Source organism: Falco punctatus (genome assembly GCF_963210335.1).
Source record: "Falco punctatus genome assembly, chromosome: 13".
Classification (NCBI taxonomy): Eukaryota; Metazoa; Chordata; class Aves; order Falconiformes; family Falconidae; genus Falco; species Falco punctatus.
Window position 1 is genome coordinate 11,712,512 of NC_137593.1, and position 27,281 is coordinate 11,739,792.

Genomic DNA, 27,281 nt, shown 5'->3' on the forward strand with positions numbered 1-27,281 from the left:
CTGGGAGCTGGTGGTGTGCTTTGAGTTTTGATTCTCTTTAGCTGAAGCACAAGCTTTCTACTAGAAAAAAATGAAAGTGTACGTGTGTGTCCTACTTTATTTTTTTTTAGTTGAATTTATCTTTTGAATTCAGAGCAAGCCTGGAAAAGTCCAGCCCTGAAGTTTACCAGTGCCTGGAAAGTGAGGCTTAGAGTAAAAACCTGTCCCAGGACCTGGTGCAGAGCATGGTGGTACTTGCATAAAGATGCAGAGAGAGTATTTTGTCCTATGCCTGGCAGTCCTGCTCTCAGGCTGTGTTGAAAGGGCTTTGAATGTGGCATGTGGGACAGGTAGGTCCGTATGAAGGGTTACAGTGCTCTTGGCTACCAGCTGGGTAGGGAGGTGCTGGAGCTTCACTGGGGATGCTGAGCACAGCTCTGCCAGGAGATCCCTCCAATTTACCATCAGCACCAGGGTCCATACTTGGTTGAAATGCTGTGTCAGAGACTGCTGTGATGTTTCAGGTGACAGGGTGGCAATTGGCTTGCGGTGACCCTCTCCAAAGCCTTCTCGCCTCTCCCACCTGACCCATGCAACTTTCCCTGAGAGAGGATGCTGCAGATGTGAGGAGGGGTCCCTGTTCTTCTCCCTGAAGCAGCCAACCTTTTACTGCCAGCCCTTTTTATTCCCAGTGAACCAGTAAAAGTGCCAGCAACTAGTGCAAGATATTCCCACCATCCCCAGTCATCAGCTGTCATGCTGCAAAGACAAGAAGCAATAAGGAAAATTGCAGTGCCATTAATGTGGTGATTAAAATCAGTGTCTGGCGTGACAGTATGAAGAACAAGACACTTGCAGTAGACCCTGTCCCTGCTACCGTCACGGCCCTGTTCCTCTGCCCTGCCCTATGCTGGACCGGGGAGATGCTCATTTACAAATGACTTCAGGGTCAAGTGCACAGACCCTGTCATGCGTTTCTCTCTTTCTAGCCTACATCTCTATTTGCTGCCTTGTTTGTGTTTCAGTGGGATGATGTAGTTTGTTGGGTTTTTTTATGGCTGGAGGATTTGATCTTGACGCAGTTTGTTACTACATGGTAAATGGGGTCCCATAACAGATGTTATTTCCTCATCTGTTTTTTTTTTTTGCAGAACTGGAGCAGCCATTTTTCCTTCCAGCTGAAAGCCTCTTCCAGTCCCATTTAAGGCTTATGAATCAGGTGCTGAGAGCCATGCATAGGCAGGGAATGAGTATCTGCCATGAGCCGAGTGGGAGAGGTAGTAAAAGTCCCAGCAATCAGTCCTCAGAGACCCAGGGGGAACCTTAAATCAACTTGCAAATGTGAAGTGGCTGTGAATGGAGGGGAGGGAGGCTGTCCCTGTGCTGTGCCATGTAGTTATCTATTTTTGGTAACTCATAAAGGAGGAGGTTTGGAAAGGTATAAATAGAGCCCATAAAATGACTTTTTGATGCTTGGGAAGATGCCCTGGATCCATGCTCCATTTAAAAGTGCTTCAGAGAAGGTAGCTGAGGGGATTCCAAGCTCGTTACGGGTTGGCTGGGATGTGTTCAGCTGGTGAAATGCTCCTTTGGTGTACCCTGGCTTGGCTGTGCTGCTGAGCAAAGGCAGAGCTGGCTTGGCCAGGCACCGCGTCCTTCCTGCCCATCGGGTGTTGCAGCCACAGAGCAGGTTTCAGTCAGAAGAAGGGATTTCCATCACGGCTTGTTTGCTGCCCCTTGGGCCCACAGAGTATTCTGCTGCAGCCCTGGAACTTGCTGTGGGCTGCAACTCATCCTCTCCAAGCTGGGGTTTTCCAGGTTAAGGAAAACATGGTGGTAGCAGTGCCCTGAGTGTGGGGTAAGAGGATGACCCTTCTTGCAACTGCATCTCTACTCTCCAGGTACAAAATGCCATCTCCATCACTGGTTGCAATGCTAGAGCAAAGCTCTGCTGACCCTGCATGAAGCCACCGAGGTGGTGAGGGGGAGGCAGGAAAATGGTGTGTTATTAGCAAAGCCCTGGCTGACAGACACATCTGTACCTTGAGAAGTAACCTGATGCTTTTTTCATCTTGGGTGATTCATCCTGGCCTCAGTAGAAAAACATGGTCTCCAGCTTTGTGCTGGACGGGGGCACAGCACTGAGGCTTTTGTCAGGATGCCCTGGCTGCAGCCAGCCCTCATCCCGCTCCATCACTATGCGATGGGCATGGCCGAGACAGCACCCCTGGGTAGCTCAGCCTGATGAGGATCTGGAAAAGGCCAGTGCTCCTGCCATGTGAAAAAGCATTTCAAGTCTGTGCTGGACCTGATTAGTAAAATTATGGTTGCCATGGAGCCCAAATACCTGCTCAGAGAGTGCCTGCCTTCCCATGTCCCCCCAGCAGACCTGAGGACCACTCTCCATTTTTGCTGTTCCTTAGAAAGCAGATTGCTTTTTTCCCAGTGAACACTGAAATGGTCCTTCCCACCTGCCCCTTTGCTTCTGTCTCAGCACAGTTTGGAGTGGAGGAGAAATGCCCCTTCCCATCAATGTCTCAAATGAGCTGTGGGGCTTCAGGTGCAAGGGAAAAACCCCAGGGTGTGAGCAGGGTACCAGCCCTGCATCCCACAGGGATGCAGTTAGCTGTCCCAGAGGCTCCTTGCTCGTTCCTTTGCTGGGAGCCCGCACCTTGGAAAGTGTGTGGGCAAGTTATGACCAGCTCAGAAAAGGGGACTTGGAGATCTAGAAGGAGCTGCCACTCTTGGGAGAGATTAACAAGTCACCTGTTCAGGCTGTGTGAGAGGGGATGAGGAGGGTAACAATGTTGAGATGAGATTTTTGGAGATTTTTACACAGTGGAAAAAAGGCCTTTAGAGAGTTAGTGACTGGAAACACAAAGGGTAGCAATGGGCAAGAAATTTCTAGAGGAGGGTGTCCCACACCAGGCAAGGTTGTGTGGGTGGGCTCTGCTGGGTAAATGACAGCAGCACTGCTTTGGAAAGATCACACCACTGACTTGCATTCACCTCCAGCTATGTTGCTGCAAAATCACCCAGATGCAGGTCTGGTGCCCTGTGGGTCTGAGTGGCCCTTCCTGGCCCTGGGGACTGAAAGGAGCATCCTCCTCCTCTGAGATGCATCCTCTGGATGCATCACCTCCAGGTGACCAAAGAGGGGTAGAAGGCAGCTCCTAGCAGGGAGACATGACCCTCTTACATCCTTGTGGCCAAGAGATTTGTTTGTTTTCCAAGGGAAGAGGGTTCATTCTTGTCCCTAAAGCTTCATAACCCTGTTCTGTCCATCTCTACTTGGGAAGGTTTGCTGCAGCAATAACCTGTGAAGGGGCTGCTTATCCACTTGCTTCAGTGGCAGTGAGGGATGCACCCCGAAGGCTCTTGCCTGCTGCAGGGTGATGGCACAGGGAGGGGACAAGTGACTGTATGTGCCCCAGTTCCCCTCAGATGCAGTGTCACTCCGTGCTGTGGTGGGTTTTTGTGCTCAGGACCAAAGGGTATTAATTAAAACTGCAAAATGGGAAGAAATGGGGGGACAGAGCAAAAACAGCTCTGTAAAAGGCTGTGCTGGCCTGCCCTGCGATTGCCAGGAGTGGATGCAGTTGGTTATTAGTGCTGCAGCTCTCAGGCTTCAAAGCTGCTGTTTGTCTTCTCTTTTGGCCTCTTAATTCTCCTGGCAATGCTGCAGAGCTGGCCTTGCTCAACCTCCGTGTGCCAGCCTTAACCCACATGTGGAGGGACAGCCTCTGTACTGGCTGGCTTGCTGGGAGGGATGGGTGCATGCACGGAGCGGGAGGAAGACTGAGGGGAGGAAGACTGGAGAGATCCTTTGAGCTGGGGTTATGTAGGGAGCCTTGTGGGTGCTCCTAGCTTGCTTGCTTGCTGCTGAAATTTCCAGTCCAGCTCAGAGATGCTCTGGCCACAGAGATGGCTGGACTGTGGCCAACAAATCATGGCAAGGAGTGGGTTTGATGTGCTTCTGGCTATCCCCCCTGCTGCCTCCCTGGGCAGGGTTACTATAAAATACGTGATAAGGGGAATAGGCTTAAGGGCCATGCTCCCATGTACAGGTCACCCTCTTTTAAGCAGCAGGGGCTCACTGATGGAAGAGGGGTTACCACCTCCTGGTTATTTGGTTTATCAGAAAATTGAAAAACAGAAAGGATCACTGAAGCACTGTCAGGCTTGACTTGGTGGGGAGGGGTAGCAAGAAACAGATGCCAAGGGGAAGAAGTGATGTGCAGTCCCAGAGAGCTACCAACTCTTCTCAAAGAGATAAAACAGCAGGTAGGGTGGGAGCAGCTGTTGAGGCCCCAGTTATGGGGAAAGCTCCAGCAGGCTGATATGAATGGTGGCAGAAAAGGGGAGGCAGAGGAAGAAGGATCCTCAGTACAGTGGTTCTGGTGTCCCAGCAAAGCCAGGTCTAGGAGAGCTGGACTAGGAGTAGGACAGGGAGGTCTGTTGCTACCTGGAAGCCAGGATCTGGCAACTTAGAGGGGGACAGATGGACCTGTGGTTCAGCTCTGAGTGAACTAAGCTCTGTCTGGTTCTTGCTTGTTGCAAACCATCCAAACCATCCTTACCATGTGCCCATTGCCTTCAGCTAGGAATGAAGACTGCAGAGAAACAGATGCTGAAGTTTGGTAAGAGCTCAGCAGCATCTCCATTGCTTTGCTCCAACCCAAGCAACCTCTGAGCCCCCCAGTCCCAGCAGACATCCCCTCATCCCCATAGGGGTGGAGGACAGATGAGCTGTGGGAGTCCGTGCAGGGACAAGGACACAGGTGCAGAGCTCAGGGGGCTGGGCAGGGGCGATGAACAGGACAGGGGTGGGAGACATCATGGCTGCATGCAGGGAGGAGCCTTTGCCCCAGGGATGGGAGAGATGGCTGTGCCACCGTGCACAGAGCCCAGGGAGCAGCTGGGATTGTGCTGGGAGCTGGCCGCCTGTGTGCGTGCTCAGCAGGGTGGCCAGGAAACAGGGGGAGGCAGATGAGGATGGAAGGGAGAGAGAAAGGATGGAAAATGAGATAGATTTTCAGCAATGCTTCGTTCCCTGATGCATTCCCTCAATTTTGCCTAGGTTTCTGGTGCCTCAGTGGTACAGCACAACCTGCCTCAGCACCACCATGGATCCGTCCCCTGCCTTGGACATCCCCCAGGGAAAAAAGCAGCCTGTGCATAGTCTGGAGGCAGGGAGAGAAATCTGTGCCCATCAGCTACTGTTTCTGGCTCTGCCACCCAGGGGCTGTGGTCTGCAGCGTGCCAGCTCCCTGACATTGTCGCCCACCCTGGCATCTGCCTAGCCAGCCCTGCTGAACCCCTGCCAGCATCGCCCAGCTGCTGTTCCTGAGTCCTGTTCCTGCTGTCACCAGCACTGTGCCATAAACCCCTGTGTTTTAGTGTGTTTCCAAGCCCAGAGGGGACAAGGTTTCATTGCCTTAATCTATCCCATAAAGGGGCAGCACCTCTTCTCCCTCCTAGTTCCAGGCGCTATTTCCAGCTTGTTGCGATCTTCCCTTGCGTAATGTCTTGTTTACGCTCCTTTACCCTCCAGCCCTTTGGCTTCAGTAGTTCCTCTCCTCTGCTGTGAGATGATTTCCCGAGGAAAGTCATGTCTCAGGGTTGCCTTGGACCCCTGTGGTGTTCCTCCTGCCCATTATTATCACTTGTTGGGGACAGAGCTGGCAGAGATCACTCACACCAGCACAGTGGCCTGCAGGACAGGGAGGTGATAGGCTGATTTTCCCTCTGCTGCCAGCCTGGGCAGAGGCCGGGCTGGGTACTCTCAAGGCTTTCTCAAGGATCTTTGTGCCTTATTAAAACTGGGAGGAAAAATGTCTCCAGGGTTTTGTGGGATCAGTTCCCACCGTGTACATCACTCCCTTGGGTTGGTCCAAGCACACTGTCCCCACCTGCCACATCCTTCCCCCTGGGTGCTGTCCTCTGCTGCTCTCCTTTGGCTTTATTTCACCAGCCAGCAGGGAAATGGGGTGCTGTGTCCCCCCTCTCAGCTGGCACCCTGTACCCCCAGGGTGCTCTGGAGCAGTGTGCCAAGTTGTGTGGTCCATGTGGGTGGCTCCTGAGCAGGGGTGGTGCCAAGTGCTCTGCTCCAGTGCCAGGCTGTGCCTGGTGGCCCTGGGGACATTTGTGCCCAGTCGTGTCCTGCCAACCATCTCTGGTTGCACCCAGGCTCTATTTGCTTCCCTGTGCAACAGCAGCAAGCGGGAGCACTCCTGTGAGCACCGAGCCTCCTGGGAAGAAGGGCACCAGTGGGAGCTTGGTGCCTCAGTTTCCCCTTGGGCCATGGGAGGGAAGGGGGTGAGCGGTGCTGCTGCTGTGTGCTCTGGCATCAGGAGGGTGATTTTGGGGGTGCAGGACTCCAGGAGCACTGTCCCGATGCTGGAGGCTGCTGGATCCTGGCAGCAGGCACAGGGCTCAGTGGCACAGAGAGCTGTGCTGGGGCTCAGCTCGGGTGGGAGCTGGGGAGGAGGCGGCAGGTCTCTCCCGGCAGGTCTCTCCCAGCTCCTTCTCCAAGATCCCCGTCCTGTCTGCTCGAATCCAGCCCCGCCAAAGCCTCTTCCAGCTCCATCCTGCCCGCTCAGCCAGGCACTCCGCGCACAGATGGTGCTGGGACGGGCTGGATGGAGGAGGGTCCCCGGGGTGCCCGAGCCCTTCAAGGTGTCATCCCGGGGCCGGGGCCCCCTGGGCTCTGCCACCCTCGGAGGGACCGGTGCGCGCACCTGTGCCCAGGGTGCCCGCCCGTCCCGCGGGCTGGCAGTGCCCTCTGCCGTCGCACGGGGCGGCGGAGCGATGCGCAGCAGCTTCCCCCCTCACTCGGACCCCTTCCCCACCAGGCACAGCCTCCCCGGTGTCACCCCCTTGCCCCGACCTCCCATCCGCCGCCCCTTCCCCACCTCCGGGGGGCCGGGGCGGGCTGGAAAGCCCCCGCCCCGCTCCGCAGCCGTCAGCGCTTCTCCGCGGGCGGAGCGGGGCCGGGGTGGTGAGGAGGGGCGGGGGGCTCCGGTGGGCTGCCGCCCGGGGAGGGACGTGGTGGGGGAAGAGAGGAGTGGGGACCCGCAGCCCTGCCGCACGGCCGGGCGCACGGGAACGCGTGAGTCAGTGTCGGGGTGTGCGTGTCTGCATGCTTGTGTGTGTGGGCATGTATGTGTGTGCAAACATACGTGTGTACTGTGTGTGCATGTGTGTGTGCAAGCATTTATGTGTGTAGTGTGTGTGCAGGCATGTATGTGTGTGCAAACGTGTGTAGTGTGTGTGTAGGCATGTATGTGTGTGCATGCATCTGGGTGTGTGCATGCATCTGTGTGTGCAGGCATGTATGTATGCACACATGTATGTGTGTACACACGTGCATGGGCATGTATGTGTGTAGGCATGTATGTGTGTGCATGTATATGTGTGTGTAGGCATGTTTGTGTGTGTATGTATGTATTTGTTTGCGTGTCTGCACACATTTATGTACAAGTGTGTGTGTGCAATGGGTCTGCATGCAGCTACACAGCTGCCGAGCAGGAACGCTGCCCTGCGGCTGGGGGTGTCCGCAGGACTGGGTGCCAGCACAGAGGACAGGTGGGAGCACAGACAGACAGACACTGGGTACAGGGAGGGAGCAGACCCCGGTGCGGAGCAAGGGGTGACACTGCGAGTGCAGCAACTTCCTCCCTCTGAAGTGTGAGGGGAGCCAGCTGGAGCCAGCTGGTCCAAGGGGGAGTGACTCGGGTAACCCAGGGGTTGGACATCTGGAAGCGGGGAGACCCCAGGAAGCGGCTGGGGCCCTCTGCATCTCCCCAGACGAGCCCGGACGAGCAGTGGGTGCTGTGCAGACCCCCATGCCTGGCAGTGTCAGGATGGCAGCGGGGCTGATGGATGCCGCACCACGCAGGCCACGCAAATGGCAAATCCCTGCGTTGCGAAGGCTGCTGGTGGGGCTGGAGGCGGCTGCACCTCCCTCCCCCGGGACTGTCTTAGAGTCAGTGGAGTTTATTACTTTAACGTTATTTCCTCTCTCTGAAGAGCATCTTTTCAGCAGCGCTGCTTTGTGAACCAGGAGCCAGTCCCCAGCAGGGGTAGGGTCTCGGTGCCGGGTTTTGCTGCCCCAGCGGTGGGAGAGGAAGCCCCCAGCTCACTCGCCAGCCTCTCTCTGATGGAGGACGAGAGGGAGAAGGTGGGTAAGGACAGGCAGCTTCTCGGAGCTGAGCTCGGGGGAGAGAGCGGCGGCAGGATTTCATTAGCCTGCCTCTTAAGGCAGTGAGTATCCATCCCCTCCCATGCTCCCTCCCCAGCCCGACCCTGTGTGGCGCAGGAGTGGTGGGACCTCAGCCTTCATCTGGAGCTTCTCAGCAAGCCATACGTCCTTCTTGGGCTGGAAAATCAATTTTCCTTCTGGCTGTTTTACGGTCACCCTGTCAGCTCCTCTGCACGGCCGGTAGAGTTGGAGCTGGGATCGATTTTTGGGGTTGGCTTTGGGGCTGTACCCTGCTCTGCTTTGGGGAGCAGGGAAAAGGGAGAGCTTTGCTAACATCCCTTGTCAAGGGGGCAAAGGACTGAGGAGTTGTTTGTGAGTGGGAAATAGGACAAGGAGTGCTTGGGAACCCTGGAGGGAGGGTGGGGGGTAGATTTTGGATGGTTTCCCAAGAAAGGCTGTGGCTGGGGTAGGATGGCTGCAAGGGTGCAGAGCTGTGGCGATCAGCGTCATACTGGGAACCTAACACCAGTGGGGAGAGGGGCAGAGGGAGCAGGGGCAGCAGAGGGGCTGGGAAAGCATGCCACAAACCTCCCTGTCTCTCCGCAGCCATGAATCCGTACATCAGCTGCTCCAGCCCTGAGTTCCCCCTGCCTCAGCAAGACTTTCCTGTGGAGCCCATCAGCCCTGATCTCTGCAACAGGACTCACCGAGCGACCTTGTTCGACCCCAAGGATGCCAACCTGACAGAGGAACAGCTGCGGGATAAGTACCTGGGACCCCGACGGTCTAGCTTCTTTGTCCCAGTCTGTGTCATCTACCTGATGATCTTTGTGGTGGGGGCTGTGGGCAACACACTCACCTGCATTGTCATCCTCCGGCACCGGTTCATGAGGACCCCCACCAACTACTACCTGTTCAGCCTGGCCGTGTCCGACCTGCTGGTGCTGCTGCTGGGGATGCCGCTGGAGCTGTATGACATGTGGAGCAACTACCCCTTCCTGCTGGGCGCCAGCGGCTGCTATTTCAAGACGTTGCTCTTCGAGGCCGTCTGCTTCGCTTCCATCCTCAATGTCACAGCCCTGAGCGTGGAGCGCTACATCGCTGTGGTGCACCCACTCAAGGCCAAGTATGTGGTGACCAGGAACCACGCCAAGAGGGTCATCATCACTATTTGGGTCTTGTCGGTCATCTGCTCCATCCCCAACACCAGCCTCCATGGGCTGCAGCCTCTCTACGTGCCTGGCCGGGGGCGGGTGCCTGATTCGGAGATCTGCACCCTGGTGAAGCCACGCTTGACCTACAACCTTATCATCCAGATTACCACCATCGTCTTCTTCTTCCTGCCCATGGGAACCATCAGTGTCCTCTACCTGCTCATTGGCCTGCAGCTCAAGAAGGAAAAGATGTTGGAGACCTTGGGAGCGAAGTCCAGCGGCAGCGGCAAGTGCCACAACACCCGGGGGCAGAAGAAAGTCAAGAGGAGGCAGGTCACAAAGATGCTGTGTGAGTCTGATGCTGGGGAGTGTGATGCTGGGGATGGGCAGAGCCAGGGAGTATCTCCCAAGGCTCTGTTGGAAGGGTGCTGGGGGGGAAACTGAGGCACAGGTGGTCCAGAGCACCGAAGCAGGGCTGTCTCAGAGGAAGGCTGCGGGGCTTGCTTGTGGGATATCAGGGCAAAGACAGATCTGGTGGCTCCAGTCCACCAGTGAGGGTTGCTTACGCCAGCTCCTTCCTAGCCATGAGACCTCTCCTCCTCAATGAAAGTGCTGGGTGAGAAAGGGAAAGGAGGTGGGTTGGGATGGGGGAACCTGCTCCCTGTCCCCCAGCCAGACCTCGCATGCTGGTCTGGTGGTGGTGGTGGTGGTATTTCCCAGGGGGGGATCATTCCTACCCAGTCCCACAGCCTCTGCAACTGTCCTGGGGCAATGATGCACTGACCCAAGGCTGGACTGGAGCATCCCTCCATCCCACCGCTCTGTGTTCCTGCTTCCCTCCCCAGTTCTGTCCCTGCAGCCCCTGGCCCCCTTCTTGGCAGTGGCAGCCGGCTGCCCTTGGCTAGCTTTCTCTCCCCGGCACGCTGACCTCCGCGTGCTCCCAGCCCCGTGATGGTACAGTGATGGCAGGTTGCCCAGCACAGTCCATCCGCAGGGCCAGGGCTGCTTCTCCGCCATGTCCCAGACAAGTGGTAACCCCGCTTCCCCCAGCACCAGGGCTGGGACGGGGACAAAGGGGGACCTGTCCCTTGCGTGCAATGCAGATGCAGCGTGGCATGGGCAGGGCAGGGGACCCCAGGACCACCTATACATCACCCCCTTTCCTTTCCATCAGCAGAGCGGGGTTATAAAAAACCCTCCAAAACCAGAGCAGAAGGAAAGGGCACAAATAGCTCTTGCTCCTTGGACTTTGCTGGTGAGGGTGGCAGGGTTCCCGGAGGCTGGATGCCCACAGGGGCATCCCCCAGCCATGCTGCATGGCCCTGGGGCTGTGGCAGGGCCAGCTGCCTGCTGATGGGGAGCAGAGACACATGGTGCAGCAGTGCCTGGAGCAGCCTGGCAGGAGTTGGAGGGAGGGAGATCCTGTCCAGACCTCCAGCCTCTCCACAGCAAGTCAAAAAGGCACTGGGGGGGTCCTTCCCCTCTCCCCCTTCCCCTCATCCTTTCCCTCTCCCGTGCTTTTTTGGGTGTTCTTTGCTATGGCCAAAGCCAAAACAGGGCAGCGCTTGGCCAGGGACTGGAGGACCCTTGGGGGGTGAGTCCCATCCCCTCAGTAACAGCAGCTCCTCGGCTCCCACAGTTGTGCTGGTGGTGGTGTTCGGGATCTGCTGGGCCCCCTTCCACACAGACCGCCTTGTCTGGAGCTTCGTCTCCACCTGGACCAGCCATATGCTCCACATGTTCCAGTATGTCCACATCATCTCAGGCGTCTTCTTCTACCTGAGCTCAGCCGCCAACCCCATCCTCTACAACCTGATGTCCACCCGCTTCCGGGAGATGTTCAAGGAGGTGATGTGCCATGTTGGCCACGGCCCACTGCGGTCACGGAAATACTCACCCAGCGTCACCCGCACCACCACCCGCAGCACGGAGTGCGAGCCCATGCCTGGCACCAATGGGCTGCCCCTCTCCGATGCTGACGAGTTCGAGCTCGAGGAGGTGGAGGGTGGCCAGGCCACCACCCATGCAACATCCCTCTGCTGAAGAGTGGGAGGACACAGGGGGACTGGGGTCAGCTTTCCCCACCACCAGCATCCCCCTGACTATGGCACCCATCCCATGGTGGGGATCGGGGCAGGAGAGATGGAGGCATCCCTGCCTCTCTGTGCCATCCCACTGGGATGCAAAGACTGGTTCTCTTGACAGTGCTGCTCCAGGGACATGGTGGAAGTGGCCATGCTGTTGTGCCCTGGATGAAAAAGTTTGTGGGTGCCTTATCTCCGGAGACCTCCCCAGGGCCCTCTGGCATCGACGTGCCCCTTATTTTCTTGCACATCTCTTCAGTGGTGCCAGCCAGTGTCTGGCTGCAGGGTGCTGGTGTGGCTCCCTGCTCCCAGCCTTCCTCCTGCCCTGCGTCCCGAGCCCATGAGGGCAAGGGAAGAAGTACAGCTGCTCCCTCAGGAGCTGGAGTCTGTGGGGGAAAATATGGGACAATGGGAGTCCCAGGCTGCCTGCAGCACCAAGGCACAGCGCTATGCCTGTCCATGTACCCCATGAATATGCCCTGCTCTCCCCTCTCTGACTCACACCTGGTGGGTGCCACCCTCCTCTTCCTCAGCTCACCATGTGCCCCTGCACCCCTGGGGAGTGTGTGGAGCCCTCCCTCCCCGCCCTGCATGGGCTGATCCTCATTGAGAATTAAAAATGCCGTTGACCTGCTTTGTGCCCTGGTTGCATCCCCCTGGACCCAGCTCTGCTCCCAGCACAGGACTGAACCTGGGCCATCCTCCTGGGCAGTGACAGGCAGGCCATGTGCCAGGGTGATGGGCACCAGGGGTGTCCCACCAGCTCTGCCTGTGAGCTCTGCTGCCTGTGGGCCTGGCCAGGCTCAGGGAACAGCACGGCAGGGAAGGCATGAGCAGCACCCTTCTTGGTGTCAGGGATGCTCGGGTTGAGCTGAGGTTGGGGCCATTGCAGAAAGGAAGCTGCCTCCAGAGCGGTGGCGATCAATTTGTCCCCAGACATGCAGCTCGCAAAATGTCATGAAAATGCCACGGGATGCGGGCTGGCTGGTCACGCTCCCACGGGCTGGAAGGACCCATCGATTTACTGTCTGTGATCAATGCTGCTGACTTCCTGGTGTGTGCCAGGTCCTCCCACAGGATGAAATATTGAGGGTCCAGAATGCCACCTGAGGGGCTGGCCAAGCAGCTTGAGCTCTTGGCTTACACATCTTCCCCAGCCCTGGTTGCTCCCCTGGCTTGGCATCCCATGGCTGTGCCTCTGGGCAGCATGGATGTACCTGTGGGGCTCACCTGGGGACCTGAGCGCAAATACCAGAGGATCGAGCTCCAGACAGAGTGCTGGCAGCTGCTGCTCTCCTTCCAGCCCCTCCTAAGCACATCATATGGAGCCACAGCCAGGCCAGTAACAAAGAATGGGTGGGATTTGGGGCTTGCAAACTCCCTCCTGCCCCCATTGACCTGGTCTCTGGTTCAGGGGCAGTGGGGCCAGCTCCCCATACCCACAGCAGGATCTGCCATGGGCAAAGTTTTTGTGGGGTCCTGCTGTGTGCTGCGGGGTGAGGGTGGGCATGGGGCTGTGGTAACTTTGAGCTTCAGGGTCCTGCTGGCTGCTCACAGCCTCTCTCCAGATGATGTCAGCATGGCCAAGAGCATCAAGATCCATCTATTTCCTTCCCTTTCTGGCTCTCATCACTGATGGTCCTGGCAGGGGACAGCACCCTGGTAGCCGTGCAGGGCCCCTCGTAACTGCTGTGCAGGTGGACATGACTGATGTCTCCTTGATGGCAGTTATTGCCCCATGTCACTTCACCCAGCCACAGATCTCCAGGGAATGGCTTTTCAGTGGGTGATCAACAGCGTTTAATCATGCAGCAACAGCTGCCCGCGTGGAGATTCAGGGTCCCTCTGCTGTGAGCTGGGAGGGCGCATCCCCGTGCTTGTGAGCAACCAGGCAGCTCAAGGGTACGGCTGTGGCCACTGCAGCTCGAGCTGCTTGGTCAGTGCCAGAGGACAGTGTGTCTCCCCCTGGGGTTTTTTGGGGGTGTCCTGGGACTCAGCACAGCTGGAGTGGAGTTCAGAGCAGCCGGAAAGGTGAGGCACTGGCTTTGCCTTCATCCAGCCTTGTGTCCCCAGCTGCCCTGCTGTCTCCTCATCTGGGACTGCCTGTCCTCCTTGGCTACTCCAAATTCCCCTCTCTGAGATGCAGGAGGGGAATGTGCTGCTGAGGCCCTGGTGTGTCAGGTGGCCATGCTGGGGGCTGCCCCACTGCCTGCCCCCTGACCCCCCCAGCTCGGCCAGGGATCGCCCTGGAAAGCATCCCAAAGGCTTGCCAAAGCTGCAGCTGCAGTGTGGCTGGTGGCACCTCCTGGGTGGAGACGCATGGGCAAACTTTGCTCCCCTGACCAGGGTTTTGTGACAGCGTGTGGAGAAAAACCCCAAGTCCCCAGGTACCGTGTGCCAGCTGGGCTCATGAGAGATGTTGCAACTGAAGGCTCCCAGGCTAGTCCTTTAATCCCATAATTAATTTTAGTAAAAGCTGCAGTCAGGGCATGAAACCTAATAGAAAAGGAACGCGTCTCTGAGAGTGGTTTCACAGGGAGGGTTTTACACATCTCCATCAGCAGGAGGGCAGCGGCTGCTGGCTCCTGCCTGGCTCGGGCTTGTTGCAGCCCCCAGGAAGGGAATTACGGTGCCTGTTTGCTCCAAGGAGGATGCTCCCTGCTCACCTGTGCCCTTGGGGTCAGCCTGGTTCCCTGCCACCTTCCCGGTATAAATTGGAGGGATTATTTCTGCCGGGGAGGTGGTACAGAAGCCAGAGCCTTGGGGGGGGGGGGGGGGGGGGGGGGGGCGGGGAGGCAGCAGAAGCCAGGGATGGGGCGAATTGCTCCCACTCCTCATACATGTGTAACTGGCCGGGGGGATCAACCGCCACAGGATGGGTGTAGGGGAAGGGGGGTCCCAAAACGCTGCCCGGGAGTTCTCAGCAGCTAAATGATCCTTCCAGAACCCAAGGGAGCCCAGAGGGCACGGAGCAGAGTGGTGTTGGGGGGCCGGGAGCTGGGGGGAGCGTGTGGAAGCTGTTGCTCCGGGTCATCTCTCAGAGCTGGGGGAAGCAGCTCTGTCCCTGCAACACGGAGCACGTGGCCAGGTCGGGCTCCATGCCACCGTCTCCTCTCCAAACACTTTGTTTCCTTTGTTGTTTGGGCTGTTCCCCAAAAGTTGTCCATCTGTCCTCCCAGATTTACAGCATGTCTGTCCGACAGCCGGTTCCTGCTTAACCACCCACTCCCAGCCCCGAGGGAACCCTCCTGTCCCCCCCAGCCCGTGCCCACTCAGCACCCCTACAGCAAGCACCCATCCCTCCTCCATCACGTCTGGCCCTGCTCCCAAGAGACTCCCTCTCTCCCAGCAGCTTGTGGAGCTCTTTCCCCCTCCCCCGCACTGCTGCATGCCCTGAGTGACACAGTATCTCCGGAGCTTCCAATAAAAAGATTTATCACCGTAGCTTTGAGGATTAAAAAGCAATCTATCTATGAGGCTGCCCCAGCCTTGTAAGGCTTTTTTTTTGTACTGTGGTCGTTTGCAGCAGGCACGGGATGTTTTGGTTTGGTTGGGTTTTTGGTGTTTGTTTTTTTTTGTTTTGTTTTACAGAGCCAAATTCAAGTTTTACAGCAATTGCCTCATATATTTGGAGCCCTGATGGATGGCTCCGGAGAGCACCAGTGGATTTCTTGCCGACCCTCTTCAATAAGCCAAGGGAAGAGTTGGGTTTTTCTTCCTTTGCACAGCAGTGGTATGGGGAAAACTCATACAGCATGAATTTGGCAAAGCCATTGCGTGCCTGGGGGTGAGCGGTCCCTGGCTGGGGTCAGGCGGTGGGGCAGATTCAGGCTGCCTGGCCATGGATGTGGCACGGCAGCCTTTCCCACCGAGAATCCAGACTTTGTAAAGAGAGCGGGAAAGCAGAAAAACGTAAATGTCAGGAAACCACTGTATGTGCTGGGTTTGAGCGTGGTACAGATTTAGGTGTTAAAAAAAAATTTTTTTTTTGAACAACATTTCAGTTATCCCTCTTACTCCAGGCCAGTGGTGGCAGTGGAAAGCTAACACCTAGTGTCTACAGGCTGGTGATGGGCAGCATAGAGGTAGGCGGGAGGACAAATAGGGTGAGAGAAATATATGTAGGATTTGATTCTGCTCCTTGGGGACACCTGTAGGCACAGCTATTAGCCCCACACCGAAGGCAGCCCACCTTCCTCCCCAGCTCCTTGGTGGCTTCCCAAAGAGCCAGGACCCACCCAGGAACCAGCTTCCCAGGAGCTGCGCATTGCAGGGAGGCTGGGAAGAGGTGGGGGGGGGGGGGGGGGGGGGGGGGGGGGGGGGGGGGGAGCAGAGCCCACCCCAAGGGCCTGGGTGGAGGAGCGCAACCACGGCTCTGGATGCTCAGGCTGACTCAGCCAAGGTGCAATGTGACTGTCACCTGCACTGGGGACCTTCTTCTCCATGTCACAGCAACCCAACAGCCCTGGAGGGGCTGGGCCAGATGCAGGGAAGGGATGGGCTCCCCGCATCCCACCTCTGCCTGCCTTAGGGCATGCAGGGACTGGACACACTGGGGCCAGAAGGGCAAAGGGCATCTCCAAGAAGTGAAGGTCTGTGTGTTATCTAAGGACCTCCCTGCCTGAAATACCACCGTCCTCATGTCCTCACAGCAGGGTGATGGGAAGGACAGAGGTGCAACACACAGTGCCCTTGCCCACAGCCTAGCAGCAATGTGCAGGGACATTTTCAGGGGCAAAGCGGCCCGTTGAAGCCACTGGACACCTTCACAAGCTTCACCTGGGGCAGGATCCAAACCGCACCGCAACAGGTTAGAAGAGACAGTCTGTCTCCCACCTTCTCCCATCGCGATGTGTTGTTGCTAAAGATGACAGAATTGTTGTCAGCAGAGCCTGTGTGATGCTTAAACTGGTTCATGGGGACACTTTGATTAAGAAATGAAAGTGATGCATAATTAGCATGGCAGTAAGTGGATTAAAGCTGGCTGGATGTCAGACCTCTGGGGCAAGGAGGGATTGCTAACAACTGGTTGGGGCTGGGGGTATCAGGCAGCCCAAGCCCCCCCCACTGACCCTGAGCAGGTCCCCAGGGCTTGGGGAGAGCCAGTGCAGGACTCAGAGACTGAGCTGGAGGACAACAGTCTGCAAAGGGCTTCCCCACAGCCCACACAAGCTGTGTTTCAGGTCCTCAGCGCACACATCCCAGGGATCTGCCCTGGTCCCCTGTGTGGGATGTGGAGGATGAGGGGGCACCATCTCTCCGGTCCTCATTGGGGTGGAACAAATTCCAGCATGAAGAGGAAGGCTGGGATGCTCAGGCTGGGAAAACCTAACTTATCTGGCTTTGTATATATTTAGGACCAGTGAAATATGAGCACAAGTTCCCAGGGGCAGTGGTGGAATCCCTTGAGGGGAAATGCCTCCTCACAGGTCAGTGCTTTTTCTATAAGGTCAGCTCTTCTTCAAATGTGGTTTTGAAGGTATTTGCTTTTGCTAAGGATGTGGTCTGCATTACAAAGTCAGGAAAGGAACAACAGCCCTTGCTCCCCCACCATGCCCAGACACCTTCCCCTCCCTCCTGGCACGCAGAGCACCTGGCAGTACCCGGGCTGACCCACTCCGAAATGAGTTTGCAATGAAAACAAGTAAAAACCCGATGCAGACCCGCACTCAGGGCTAGACCCCAGCTGCCACATTACTATAGCAGCAGACTTTAATTACAGGGTTTTATCATTCTTTGTGCTTATCACAGCAGCCAGGGTGAGTTTGTCTTCTTGGTTTGGGACTATTTAATGTGGCATATTGGAGAAAACTGTCTGAGAGGCATCTGGAAGACAAACACATCTTTCTTGTTATCTTTCCTCAGCAGGTAGAGTGACTGTCTCACATTAACGACCATCTCACATTAATGATGCTGAGACCAAGTGTGAGACATCCCTTCCCACACCCAGAGCTTGCATCTGACCAAGAGCTGTATTTCACACAGGAATCAGCCTGGGGCTGCCAGGAGGGGAGGACACAGGTTCCCAGTGGGTATTTGGCAGGGACAGGACAGAGTGGCTTCCCCACGCAAGCCCCTCTCCATGCCTCGGCCAGCAGGCACCTGGAGGCACAGGAGCTGCCAACAGGCAGCAGAAAATAAAGACACATAAATAAATAGATCTGGATTTCCTCAGCTCCTGTGCCTGACCTCTGCAGGGACAGCTGATAAAAACCCTTTGCTGCCTGACACTTGCCTGTGCAGGCTCATCAAGAAGCTCAGCAGCACTGCCCTCCTCCATCCCCCAGCCAGGGGACCTTCCCAGGGGGCTGCAGGCTTATGGCAAGTGGTGGACAAGGTCCTGCTTTCCTCAGGGCAGGCTTTTGGCTTGTTGGTCCAAGTTGCTTTCAGGTAACTTTCACCCCCAAAAGCATCCCTATAGGTTGTCTGTCTGTCTTGACTGGGCCAGATCCCACAACCCACAACTCCCATGGCAGTGGCCTCAGCACACATATGGGTAACCCCTCCCTGGTCAGACCCTGCTGTGGTAGGCACCTGCTTTTCAGCATCCTGCTTGTAGGGAGAAACATAAGCCCTGATGCCACTTCCTCCCTTCCTGACATCTCCCACTACTCCCATTACTGCAGCCCTCAGGTTATCACTGGCCCAGAGCATCCTCACCCCTTCACACCAACCCCTCCAGCACTTGCTTGGATTAATTCCTTTTAACTTCTCATCTCATGCTCAGAACAGCTGGGGCCAATTTGCTGCTGCTGTCACCAGAAAGAAATCAAGTTAATGACAAGAAAGCCATTATAATTGAGGAGACCCATCAAGCCTTACTGCTGTATTAATGAGGAACAGGGGAAGGTATTGCTGCTGCCTGCCCTGCTCATCTCTTCCCCCACCTAGAGCTCCTAGCTATCCCAGGAGCCTGTTGGTGACCCCAGGCTCAAGCTCCCTTTTTCCAGGTACTGCCTTTTATTCACATCCTGGTCTGTGCCTCTCTGTTTAAGAGCTTTTTGCTCCTCCTGGTGTTTTCGAGTGATTTCTGCTCTGGTTAAAGGAAGATCTGCATCTCTCTCCTGCTCTTCAGTTGTCCAAACTCATCCTGGCTCCAGCTCCAAGCCTCTCTGCTGGGGCTGATTTAAAAAACCGCCTTGCACAGATGGAAAAGCAAATGGTTTGAGCTGGGTTTCATGTCTATTTTTCTGTGGCAATCCCCAGCTCGCAGGCGGTGAGTCCATCTGGCAGGAGCCTGAAACACAACAGCAGCGAGTGCCATGCGAGAGCATCATCTGTGTGAGCTGGGAGCCCTGCAAGAGGAGGGCTGGGTAAGGACTTCTTGATCCCCTGCCATGGAAGAAGGGAGACAGGTGGGAGTGATTTCTATTGACTGTGGTGGATGGCTGAATTAAATATACAGCAACAAAAAGCTAAAGGAAAGAAAACACAGTAAAGGTGAAAATGGGACTGAAAAGAACATGTTTGCATCCAGTGAGTGTGGCAACTGAAGAATTTAAAGGTTTTTCCTCCTGGAAAGAGAATTTGCCTCTCTGCTGATTGTCCCTGTGCAGATATAACCGGGAGATGTAATGGAGTTTAACCCTATTCCAAAAGCCAGGGGCTGCAGTAGGAGACCACCCATCCCTGGAGCTGAGGTGGTCTGATGAGTCATATTTGAGAGCACCTCCCTCCTTGCTGGGAACACCAGCCTTTGAGAGGTCCCTGCACCTGCTCGCTGTTCCTCCCAGCTCTTGACCTGCTTCCTCACCCCTAAAGTTTACCATCCCCCTGGCACAACAGCTCCAGAGCTGAGCAGAGCCTTTGGCTGACACTTGTGCAATTTCATTCTGCCCATATGGGGGGGGGGGGGGGGGGGGGCGGGGCTGGGGTCAGCAGTGAGAAAACCTACACATCACTGATGACTTTCTCCCAAAACCTACTTGAAACAGGTTTGGGGGTCTCCAGCCTCCTTCATCTGGCTTTTCCATGCCAGTGATAATGTTGGTCACAAAGCCTGACTGTGCTTGAGCCAAAAATTGGGAGAACAATTTAAAACAATAGAAAAGACCGGGCCAAGCAACCCGGTATCCTTTCCATTCGGCACCCAGAGGGAGCCAGAGCATCTCCAAGCGTGAGCAGCAGGGCAATATGGTCCCACCACAGCCCTGCCCTGCCAAGAGACTTGCTTCAGCCACATCCCCTCCTTGCTGGTGAGGATGGGTCCTCTCCTGTGCCACGGCACCAGGGGGGGAGAATTCACAGGGTAACTGTTTTTGGCAGCTGGGATGCTTGCAGGTGTGATGTGGCCGATGGGCACTTGTCAGCATCTTCAGGACCTTCTGGTCTGATTTTCCCCTCATCCAAGAGGCTGCTTTGTGCGTGGTGCCAGCCCCACAAAAACAGGCTCATCCCCCAAGAGATAGATTTAATGTTTTTTTTGCAGAAAACATCCAGGCATTTTCCCATGAGCCACCACATCAATGCTGACGTCCCCTCTGAACGCTGTCCCCCCCCCAGTTCACTGCCTCCAGTCCAGCCTCAGTGGTGACAGAAGGATGATCTCCTTTCTGCAGGTGAGAGCAAGGGCAGAAGCAGAGCTAGCAGAACAATCCTGATTTTGTGCAAATACCCACTTGGGTCCAAGGCACTGGGGGAAAGAAAGAGGACTGACTATGAGTGAGCAAAGCAGGACTCTCCATGCTTGGTGTATTTTTGCACCCTCCAGTCCTTTCAGTGCTAAATGCACCTTTTAATACCTAGAAGTTGAAGGTTTAGGCTATGCAGCACTGCACAAATCCTGCACTAATGGCAGTGCAAGTACACCTCGGTGCTCTTCTAGATCCATTATGGTTTGCCTTTAGCTGGTTTTCCAGCAAAGCTGGTGTTGGGGTCAGGGACTTGGGATGCGCTTGTCTCCCCTGCCTTTGCCAGGGGTGGAAGCAGCTCTTGGCCGAGCTGCAGGATCACTTCATTAGCCCCAACAAGGTTTTTGGGCAGAAGGTGGATGGTGAGACCAGGCTCAGTGTTAACCCCTGTGCTGCTGCTGTCCTGGTGTGCGGGAGCGCTCGGGCCAGGCTCGTACAGAAACTGCCTGTCTCCTCTCTGTACACTGGCAGCCTTCACCTGCAATGTGATGGAGCCGCTTGAAAACAGAAGGCTAAGGAAACCCCATTCAAATAAAGAAACCTGGCATGACTGTGGCTAGAGACATTTGGGCTTTCCTTGAAATTTCCCCTTTCTCTTCTGGACCTTTCTCCCAGTGCGATCTCCTTACATAGACAGATTTGCTCCCTCCCAGGCTGTGGCTCATCCGCCTGGGGTGTTTTATCACCTTCAAGGTCTGGGCAATGCTGGTGCTGTGGTGGGAGACACCTTGTGCGGAGGAGCTCAGTTTCCCTGGGAGGGATGCCCTGAGCCGGGGTGAGGGTATGGGCACAGGGTGAGCCCCAGTGAAGCAGCAGGACCGGTTCAGGTGCTCCTCAACCAAAAAGCGCAGGTCAACACCACTTGCCTTACAAGAGCCTCAACCAATTTCAGCAAGTTTAGGCACAAGACTACGAGGCTCACAGCCTGGAGGGTGCTGGGTTTGGCACCCATAGAGGTGATGATTCATTCTTCTCCCAAAAGATGGGTGCAGAGCGAGCACTGCTCCGTGGCACAGACCACAGTCTCTGCCCATCACTGCATGGGCATGTCCTGAAGACTCAGAGCAAAGGGGTACCAAGACCCAGCAACAGCAATGTGCTTCCCTTACCCTCACAGCATCCTCAGGAAATGTGTTTCACTCCTAACACCACAACACACCCTTAGTGAGGCTGTTACACATACATACGTACCAACATAGGTATGTATTTAGGCTAAACTTGGTCTCAGAAAGGCTTTTCTAGAGGAAATGCAGCAGCTCACCCAGTCAGGGCTGCCTCACCTGGTGAGGCGGGAGACTGGGAGCACCAGGCATTCCTCCTCCCCTGACTCAGTGTCCCCCTATGATTGCTTCCAAAGAGCTGGAGGAACCTTCTTCCTTGTCCCTGGGGGCTGTAGGAAAGGACCTTTCCTTCTTTCCAGCCTTTTTTTTTGTTTTAAAGACCGTATAAAGAAATATACTTAAAGGGTTCAATTTCAAGCCATGAATCAAATCTTTGGGAGAATTGCAACTTCACGAGGCTAAATCATGCTATAAACAGTGCTTGGAGGTTACTTATCCTACTCAGAATTACTGTAAAAGCCCCTTTTTTTCCAAGCAACAGGCTACCCAGGGAGCCCATTCTCGCAGGCAAGGCAGAAAGTGCCAACTACTTGTAAATTATATGAATGGACCTTTTATTGGTCAGATGCTACCTTACTGGACTATGGCATGGGGCAGAGAAAGTAATGAAGGCAAATGGTGCAGAGCCACCAGAGAAACAAATCGAATGAGGGTTTGACAGCATGATCTGCATTTGTATTTGCTCAGAGAAAATTGCGAGTACTTTTGGTTTTCATGCTGGAGGCCAGAAAGGGCTGCAGAGTTTCTCCTTATTCTTAGGCAGGGGCTTGCCAATGTGGATTTGAGACCTGAGATGGAAATTATGCCTCTGGTGGCTTTTTAGGCTGTGTCTGCTCTGTCCCTCGAAGTGGCTACAGGTGAGCTGCTGGGTTAACCCAGCGTGCCACGGCTGGAGGGGCAATGCCTTGCTCATGGGGAGGTGGGAAAAAACTCAGCAGAGGATGGTCTTGTGAAGGGTCCCCTCTCTGCGTGCTGTTGCAGGTCCTTCCTTCCTCCACCTCCTGTGAACCGGCCTTCTCCAGCCTGCCTGACCATGGGACTCCTGCCACGTGCCAGGCTCTGAAGTCCCTGCAGGTGGGACGCTGTGCAGCCACCATAGCAAGGTACATCCTTCAGCAGGTGAGACTCCTCAGGGAGTGCATGGTACCTGCTGGCACGCCACGCTTTGAGGGTCAATGCCGCCTTTCCCAGTGAGCAAATCACCCTCTCTGGCTGTGCTCACTCAGCCACGTTTTGATGCTGTTAACCTCAGGCAATGTGCAGCCTCTGCCCTGTGCTCCACAACATCTGCATAATAAATACGCTAAAGCAGCCAGCTCATTATTGGAAATATAGTCCCTGGGAGGAGGTGGGCAGACCCTGCTCGTGCCTGCACCATGGCTTGTTATGAAAGGGTTGCTCTGCTCAGATTTATCTTCGTGATCCCACAGCTTACATCTCAGATCTGTGCTGGGGACAGCACTGATGCTGAGAGCCCAGACCCAGACCCCCACCCCCACTGCCCATCCACTGCATGGCCGGGGGCCTTCCCTGGGATAGGGGCTGCCTGTCCTTCTAGCCCTTCCCTGTTCCCCTGCTCCTCGGGAGAAGCTCTCACTTCTGCAGGGCATCACTAATTGTGAACTGCAGGGCTCTAATTCAGGCCCTAAGGATTTCCAGTGCAGGCTCCCATCCCACATAACTATCACTTTCCTTGGGAGCAGCTCGTGCCCCTTCCTTGCCATGATATAAGTGATTATTATTGCATTAGTGTTGGGCTGCTGAGCCGTAATGTCGTTACAGTCAATGGCATTAAGCATTTAATTACCCAGCGGGATGAATCGATGGGCTTCTTTCTTTGCTCTACAATTAAAACTGAGCAGGAGAGATGCAGGGTAATTGTCTGCTTTAAGCTTCTCTGATGTTTCATGTGCACGGGGATGTGCTGATGGCTTGTAAGGGATGGGAAGGAGAAGACTTTTCCCAAGAAACCATGTTCTCATCTCCCTCCCAGGACGCAGGCGTCACGATCACACGCTCGCCCAGCTTAATGAGACACCATTGGTCATTCAGGACCGGGTTTCGCCTTCGACAGTGCTGACGGTGGGAAAATTATTCCTCCAAGTCTTATTTTTACCTGCAGTCATAGAAAGTTTGAAAGCAGTGACTTTAACTTGCGCTCTGCCGGTGGGGATTTCTGCAGTGAGAGCTGGTAAGTGAAAGAGCCCAGTGTGCTGCGGGGACAAGGCACAAACAGCCTGAGAGGGGTCCGGGCTGGGGACGTACTTTCAGCCCCCGCTTTTAACCTCCTTTCGATGGAGCATGCTGCAGAGGGGAGGCTGGGGCAGACAGAGGGTGAAAGCTGGGTGGGCTTAGCATCCCTGGCACCGTGCTGGTGACTCCCGAGCTCTGACCTTCCCCAGGCACTTGGGTGGTCTGTACAGCTCAACACTAGCCTGGGTCACTTGAGCTCTGCAGGTGCAGTCAAGTGTAAAGTGACCCTCTCCAAAAGCTCGGCTTGTGGCTGGACCTGCAGATGCAAGCACGAAAACCCTTGGGGTGGCTGTTCCCTCACACGGGTAAGTTGGGGCAGAAGCTTTGCAAACCTTGTGGATGGGGCTCAGGGGGCAGGTTCAGCTGGGACAACACAGCACAGCAGCCCCCTGGGGCAGTGACAGCCCATTTCCCACTAAGCTAAAGCCACCCAGTGTGCCTTCCACCGGCACTGATGCCTATGCCAAGCACGGTTTTGACTTGGCTCTGCTGGCTGAGACCTGCCAGCTCCCCTGGCAGAGGCTGGGACACGTTATACTGGGCACACATCTGTGTGTGTGTGCCTGTGGGCTGCACGGGGTCCCTGGTGCACTGTGGCTCTGCTCTCTCTGGTGGCATTTGGCTCTGTTCTGCTTTTAAAGGTAAGGACATAGGGAAACCCCAGGTTCACTGTGCCACGCTGCTCACTGCCTTCACCGAGTGGTGGGTGCCTGTAGCTCCCAAGGCAGGGCTGAGCTCACCCCCCTCACTTGGATACACAAGAACAGAGGAACCGGAGGGGGATTCCTGGTTTTCCAGTTTGGACTCAACAAAGATATATTTTTTTTTTTCCGATTGAGAAGGAAAAAGGAAAGAAAAAACCAATCCCCTGGTTTGGGTTTGCTCCCCCCTCACCACCCAAATTGCTCCACATTTCCCTAGCCTGGTTTCTCTTCTTTATCTCACACCTAATACAAGTCCTCTTTGATTCAGTCCCACTTCTTTCCCTCACACCATTTTTTCCAGGGCTGCACTTGTTCTTCCAACTGAGCAGAGCCGGAGGGGAGTCTCGCCTGTCCCGGGGGCTCTGTGCAGCTGCTGGGCTTGCTGGGGGCTCACAGGCAGGCGGCAAGGTCCTGCTGCCGGCTCCAGGCAAGGCGTGTTAGGGAGAGGAACTGGTTGCCAGAAGGGACATCTCAGGGGAATTGGCTTCTCCTGGAAATAGAAAAGCCCTTTTTTCTCTCCAGGATACCAGGAACAATCAATGCAAGGAATACTTGGAGGTCATGAGAAGACTAAACACTGCACATACGAAACTCCCTGTATGAGACACCAAGACTTTTCCTCGTCATGAACCCCAGGAAAAGGCACAGCCTCATGCAGGAGGGATGTGCTGGGTTATCACCCACCACCAGTCGGAGCGGCAAAGGGTGTATCTGGCTTCAGGGACCCATGCCGATCCCTGCAGCATCCCACCTTCAAAAAGGATGTTCCCGAGAGAAGAGAACCTGTACTCTGCCAGGCACTGCTGACTTTCATCCCTGCAGCCCACTGTGTCCTGAGTTGCCCGTTTCAAGGTGCAGGACGTGGCCTGGAGTGCAGCTGCTCAAATCAAATGCCATGTGTCACAGCAAGCCCTGTGCCCACTTTGTGCCATCATCCTTGAGGGCTGACCTCTCTGTATGGCCAAGGCCAGGTGGGTAACGAAGAAAAGACTTAATTAGGGTACCACACAGGCCTGTCTCATTTGATGCCCTGCATTAATCAGGGCCTGGGGAGAGTTTTCTCCACCTGCTATTTGAAGTGAGCTGTGCAGCCGGGAAGAGAAACAACCAGCACTGTGTGCTGACACCACTGCGTTACCATCCATCAGCTGCTCCACGGTACCCACGGGGATGGCTCTGGCTGGCAGCAGGCAAATGGCCAGGGAGCAGCATAACAGGGTGAGGTGGGCACTGTTGGCAGGGGAAGGGGCTTTGCCGGTGGGACATGGGGATGCTCAAGAGGTTTTAACGTAGATCTGAGATGGATAAATGTAATTATTTTTTTTCCTGTTACCTTTGCCAGGCCAGGCCAGGCCACTGCTTGGACCATGTAGCAGGTGAGCCACGATGCCAGGGGAGCAAGGCTGGGGAGCTTGGGGCCACATTTGATGGCATTTCTAGCTTGCTTCGTCCCTCTGAGCCCCCGCGGGTGTGTGGCTGGAGGTGTCTGGCGGTTTTGGGCAGCAGCCGCCTGTTGCCACGGGTAAAACTCTTCCTCTGCGAAATGCGCTTGGCTGCAGCTTGTGTCTGGCAGGTACCGAAGGTGGGGCTCCCCTCAGACCCCCTCCGTGGGAATGGCGCAGCCAGCAGGCGGGATGTCCCCGGCATGTCCCGCCGGCGCTGGGGGCAGCCAGGGCCACCCCCACCCCCCGCGGCCCTTTGTCGCCACCTAGTGGAAACACGCAGCAGCTACCGGGCCCAGGCTGCACGGCACGCCTGGGACACTCTCCTCACCTAGGGTCTCTGGGGGGGGTCTCCCCGGGGCGGGTCACCCATCCTGCCTGGCTTTTGGGGAGCCGCATCTGCCTGGCAGCTCAGCTCCCTCCCAGCCCGAGGCAGCGGCAGCCGGGCGAGGTGTCCCCAGCACTGCCAGGCTGGGGAGAAGCACAGGGGACGAGTTTCTGCTGTGCCAGAAACTGTGAATCCTTGGCAAATCCCTCCTGGGGTCTCTACTAAACCATCTAAATTCATTTTAACTGTGGAATTAGATCAATGCTCCCAAGCTGCAGACATGCTGCAACAAGCGACAGCCATAAAAGCACCAAAAATACATTTACTCCACCAACAGAGCTGTTGAACCTGCTCTTTTGGCCGAATTACTCATTGATGCTGCTCTGCAGACCTCCCTTGGCCCTGAAATTTCTGGCAGTACCTGCAGAAGATCAGGGCTGTGCTGTGCTGCTGGGACAGCCTTACAACGTGGTGTATCCCCAGGAAAAGGCTGGCCTTGCTGTCACTCTGGCATCCTCCTGCCCACTGCTAGGGCTGCCCAGAGGTCCTGACCACAGGTGGGATATAAGGGAACAGCCCAGCCTAAATGCTGGCATCTACAGTCCCCTGGCTACCCTCCTCCCTGCAACATCCCTGGCCCTTTATGGCCACAACAGCAGCTGGCAGGGTCGGGCCGTATCCAGACCTGCTTGGTGGTGCATGGATTAACGCAGTGCAGCAGGCAGTGTTGGTTCTCACTTGTCTGCACACAGGTGCTGTGCTCCTTCCCCCAAACACCGGGTCCTGCTGCATCCTCAGAGGTGCCAGCGCCAGGAACAACCTGCCAGAGCTGAGCACACTGCTGGGAGAGAAGATAGAGTACAGGCCATACCAAGATGTCCCCTGTCAGGACTGGGAACCGAGACGGGCCAGTTGCCAGCCCAGCCCTTTGCTGATCCCACCGCTGGCATTATGTTATTAGACACATGCAGTGTCCTGGCTGCCAAAACTGCCCCTGGCTGAAGCAACAGTTGTCCCTTTCCCATGGCAAACCAGCCCCCTGCTGGGCACGAAGCAAGGCCAATCCCAGCACTAGCAGCAGATCTGTACGAGCAATGATAATATGGGATTTTGTTGCATCATCACACGCAGGCAGAATAAGGAGGGAACAATTAGCTCTTGTTTCAGATAGTTAAAGATTTCTGCCAGGTCTCTACTTCCTCCATCTCCATCACCCTGCATCCCCATGGGCCACCCCGAGTCTGTGCTGCTGCTTCCCCCGGGCACTCGGTAACAGCTCCTGCAGGATGCAGTCAGTGGTTCATGAGCCTGATGTTACTATTTCACATGCAGATTCCAGCTGCCCTATACAAGGGGTTTCCCCAGGCAGGATCCCCACCTGCC

The 27,281-nt window shown here is 55.7% G+C and overlaps 1 protein-coding gene across 4 annotated transcripts; it reads left to right on the top strand.

Annotated features, from left to right (window-relative positions):
- Window positions 1-1,957: 1,957 nt before the first annotated feature.
- Window positions 1,958-12,054, top strand: NMUR1 (neuromedin U receptor 1). 4 transcript variants are annotated; one of them, XM_080409309.1, is made up of 3 exons: window positions 1,958-8,422; window positions 8,789-9,685; window positions 10,976-12,054. In XM_080409309.1, the coding sequence occupies exons 2-3, from the start codon at window positions 8,791-8,793 to the stop codon at window positions 11,377-11,379; spliced, it is 1,299 nt and encodes a 432-aa protein (XP_080265435.1). In that variant the 5' UTR covers window positions 1,958-8,422; window positions 8,789-8,790; the 3' UTR covers window positions 11,380-12,054. The 4 variants fall into 4 exon arrangements, with proteins under 4 accessions (XP_080265435.1, XP_080265436.1, XP_080265438.1 ...); XM_080409310.1 differs by having other exon boundaries at window positions 1,958-8,161; window positions 8,280-9,685; XM_080409312.1 differs by having other exon boundaries at window positions 1,958-8,161.
- The last annotated feature ends 15,227 nt before the right edge of the window (window positions 12,055-27,281 follow it).

Bases quoted from the DNA above. Each gene is read 5' to 3' on its own strand.
- NMUR1 (XM_080409309.1), top strand. From the start codon at position 8,791: ATGAATCCGTACATCAGCTGCTCCAGCCCTGAGTTCCCCCTGCCTCAG. The intron at 9,686-10,975 runs GTGAGTCTGATG...CGGCTCCCACAG, and splicing joins GCAGGTCACAAAGATGCTGT to TTGTGCTGGTGGTGGTGTTC.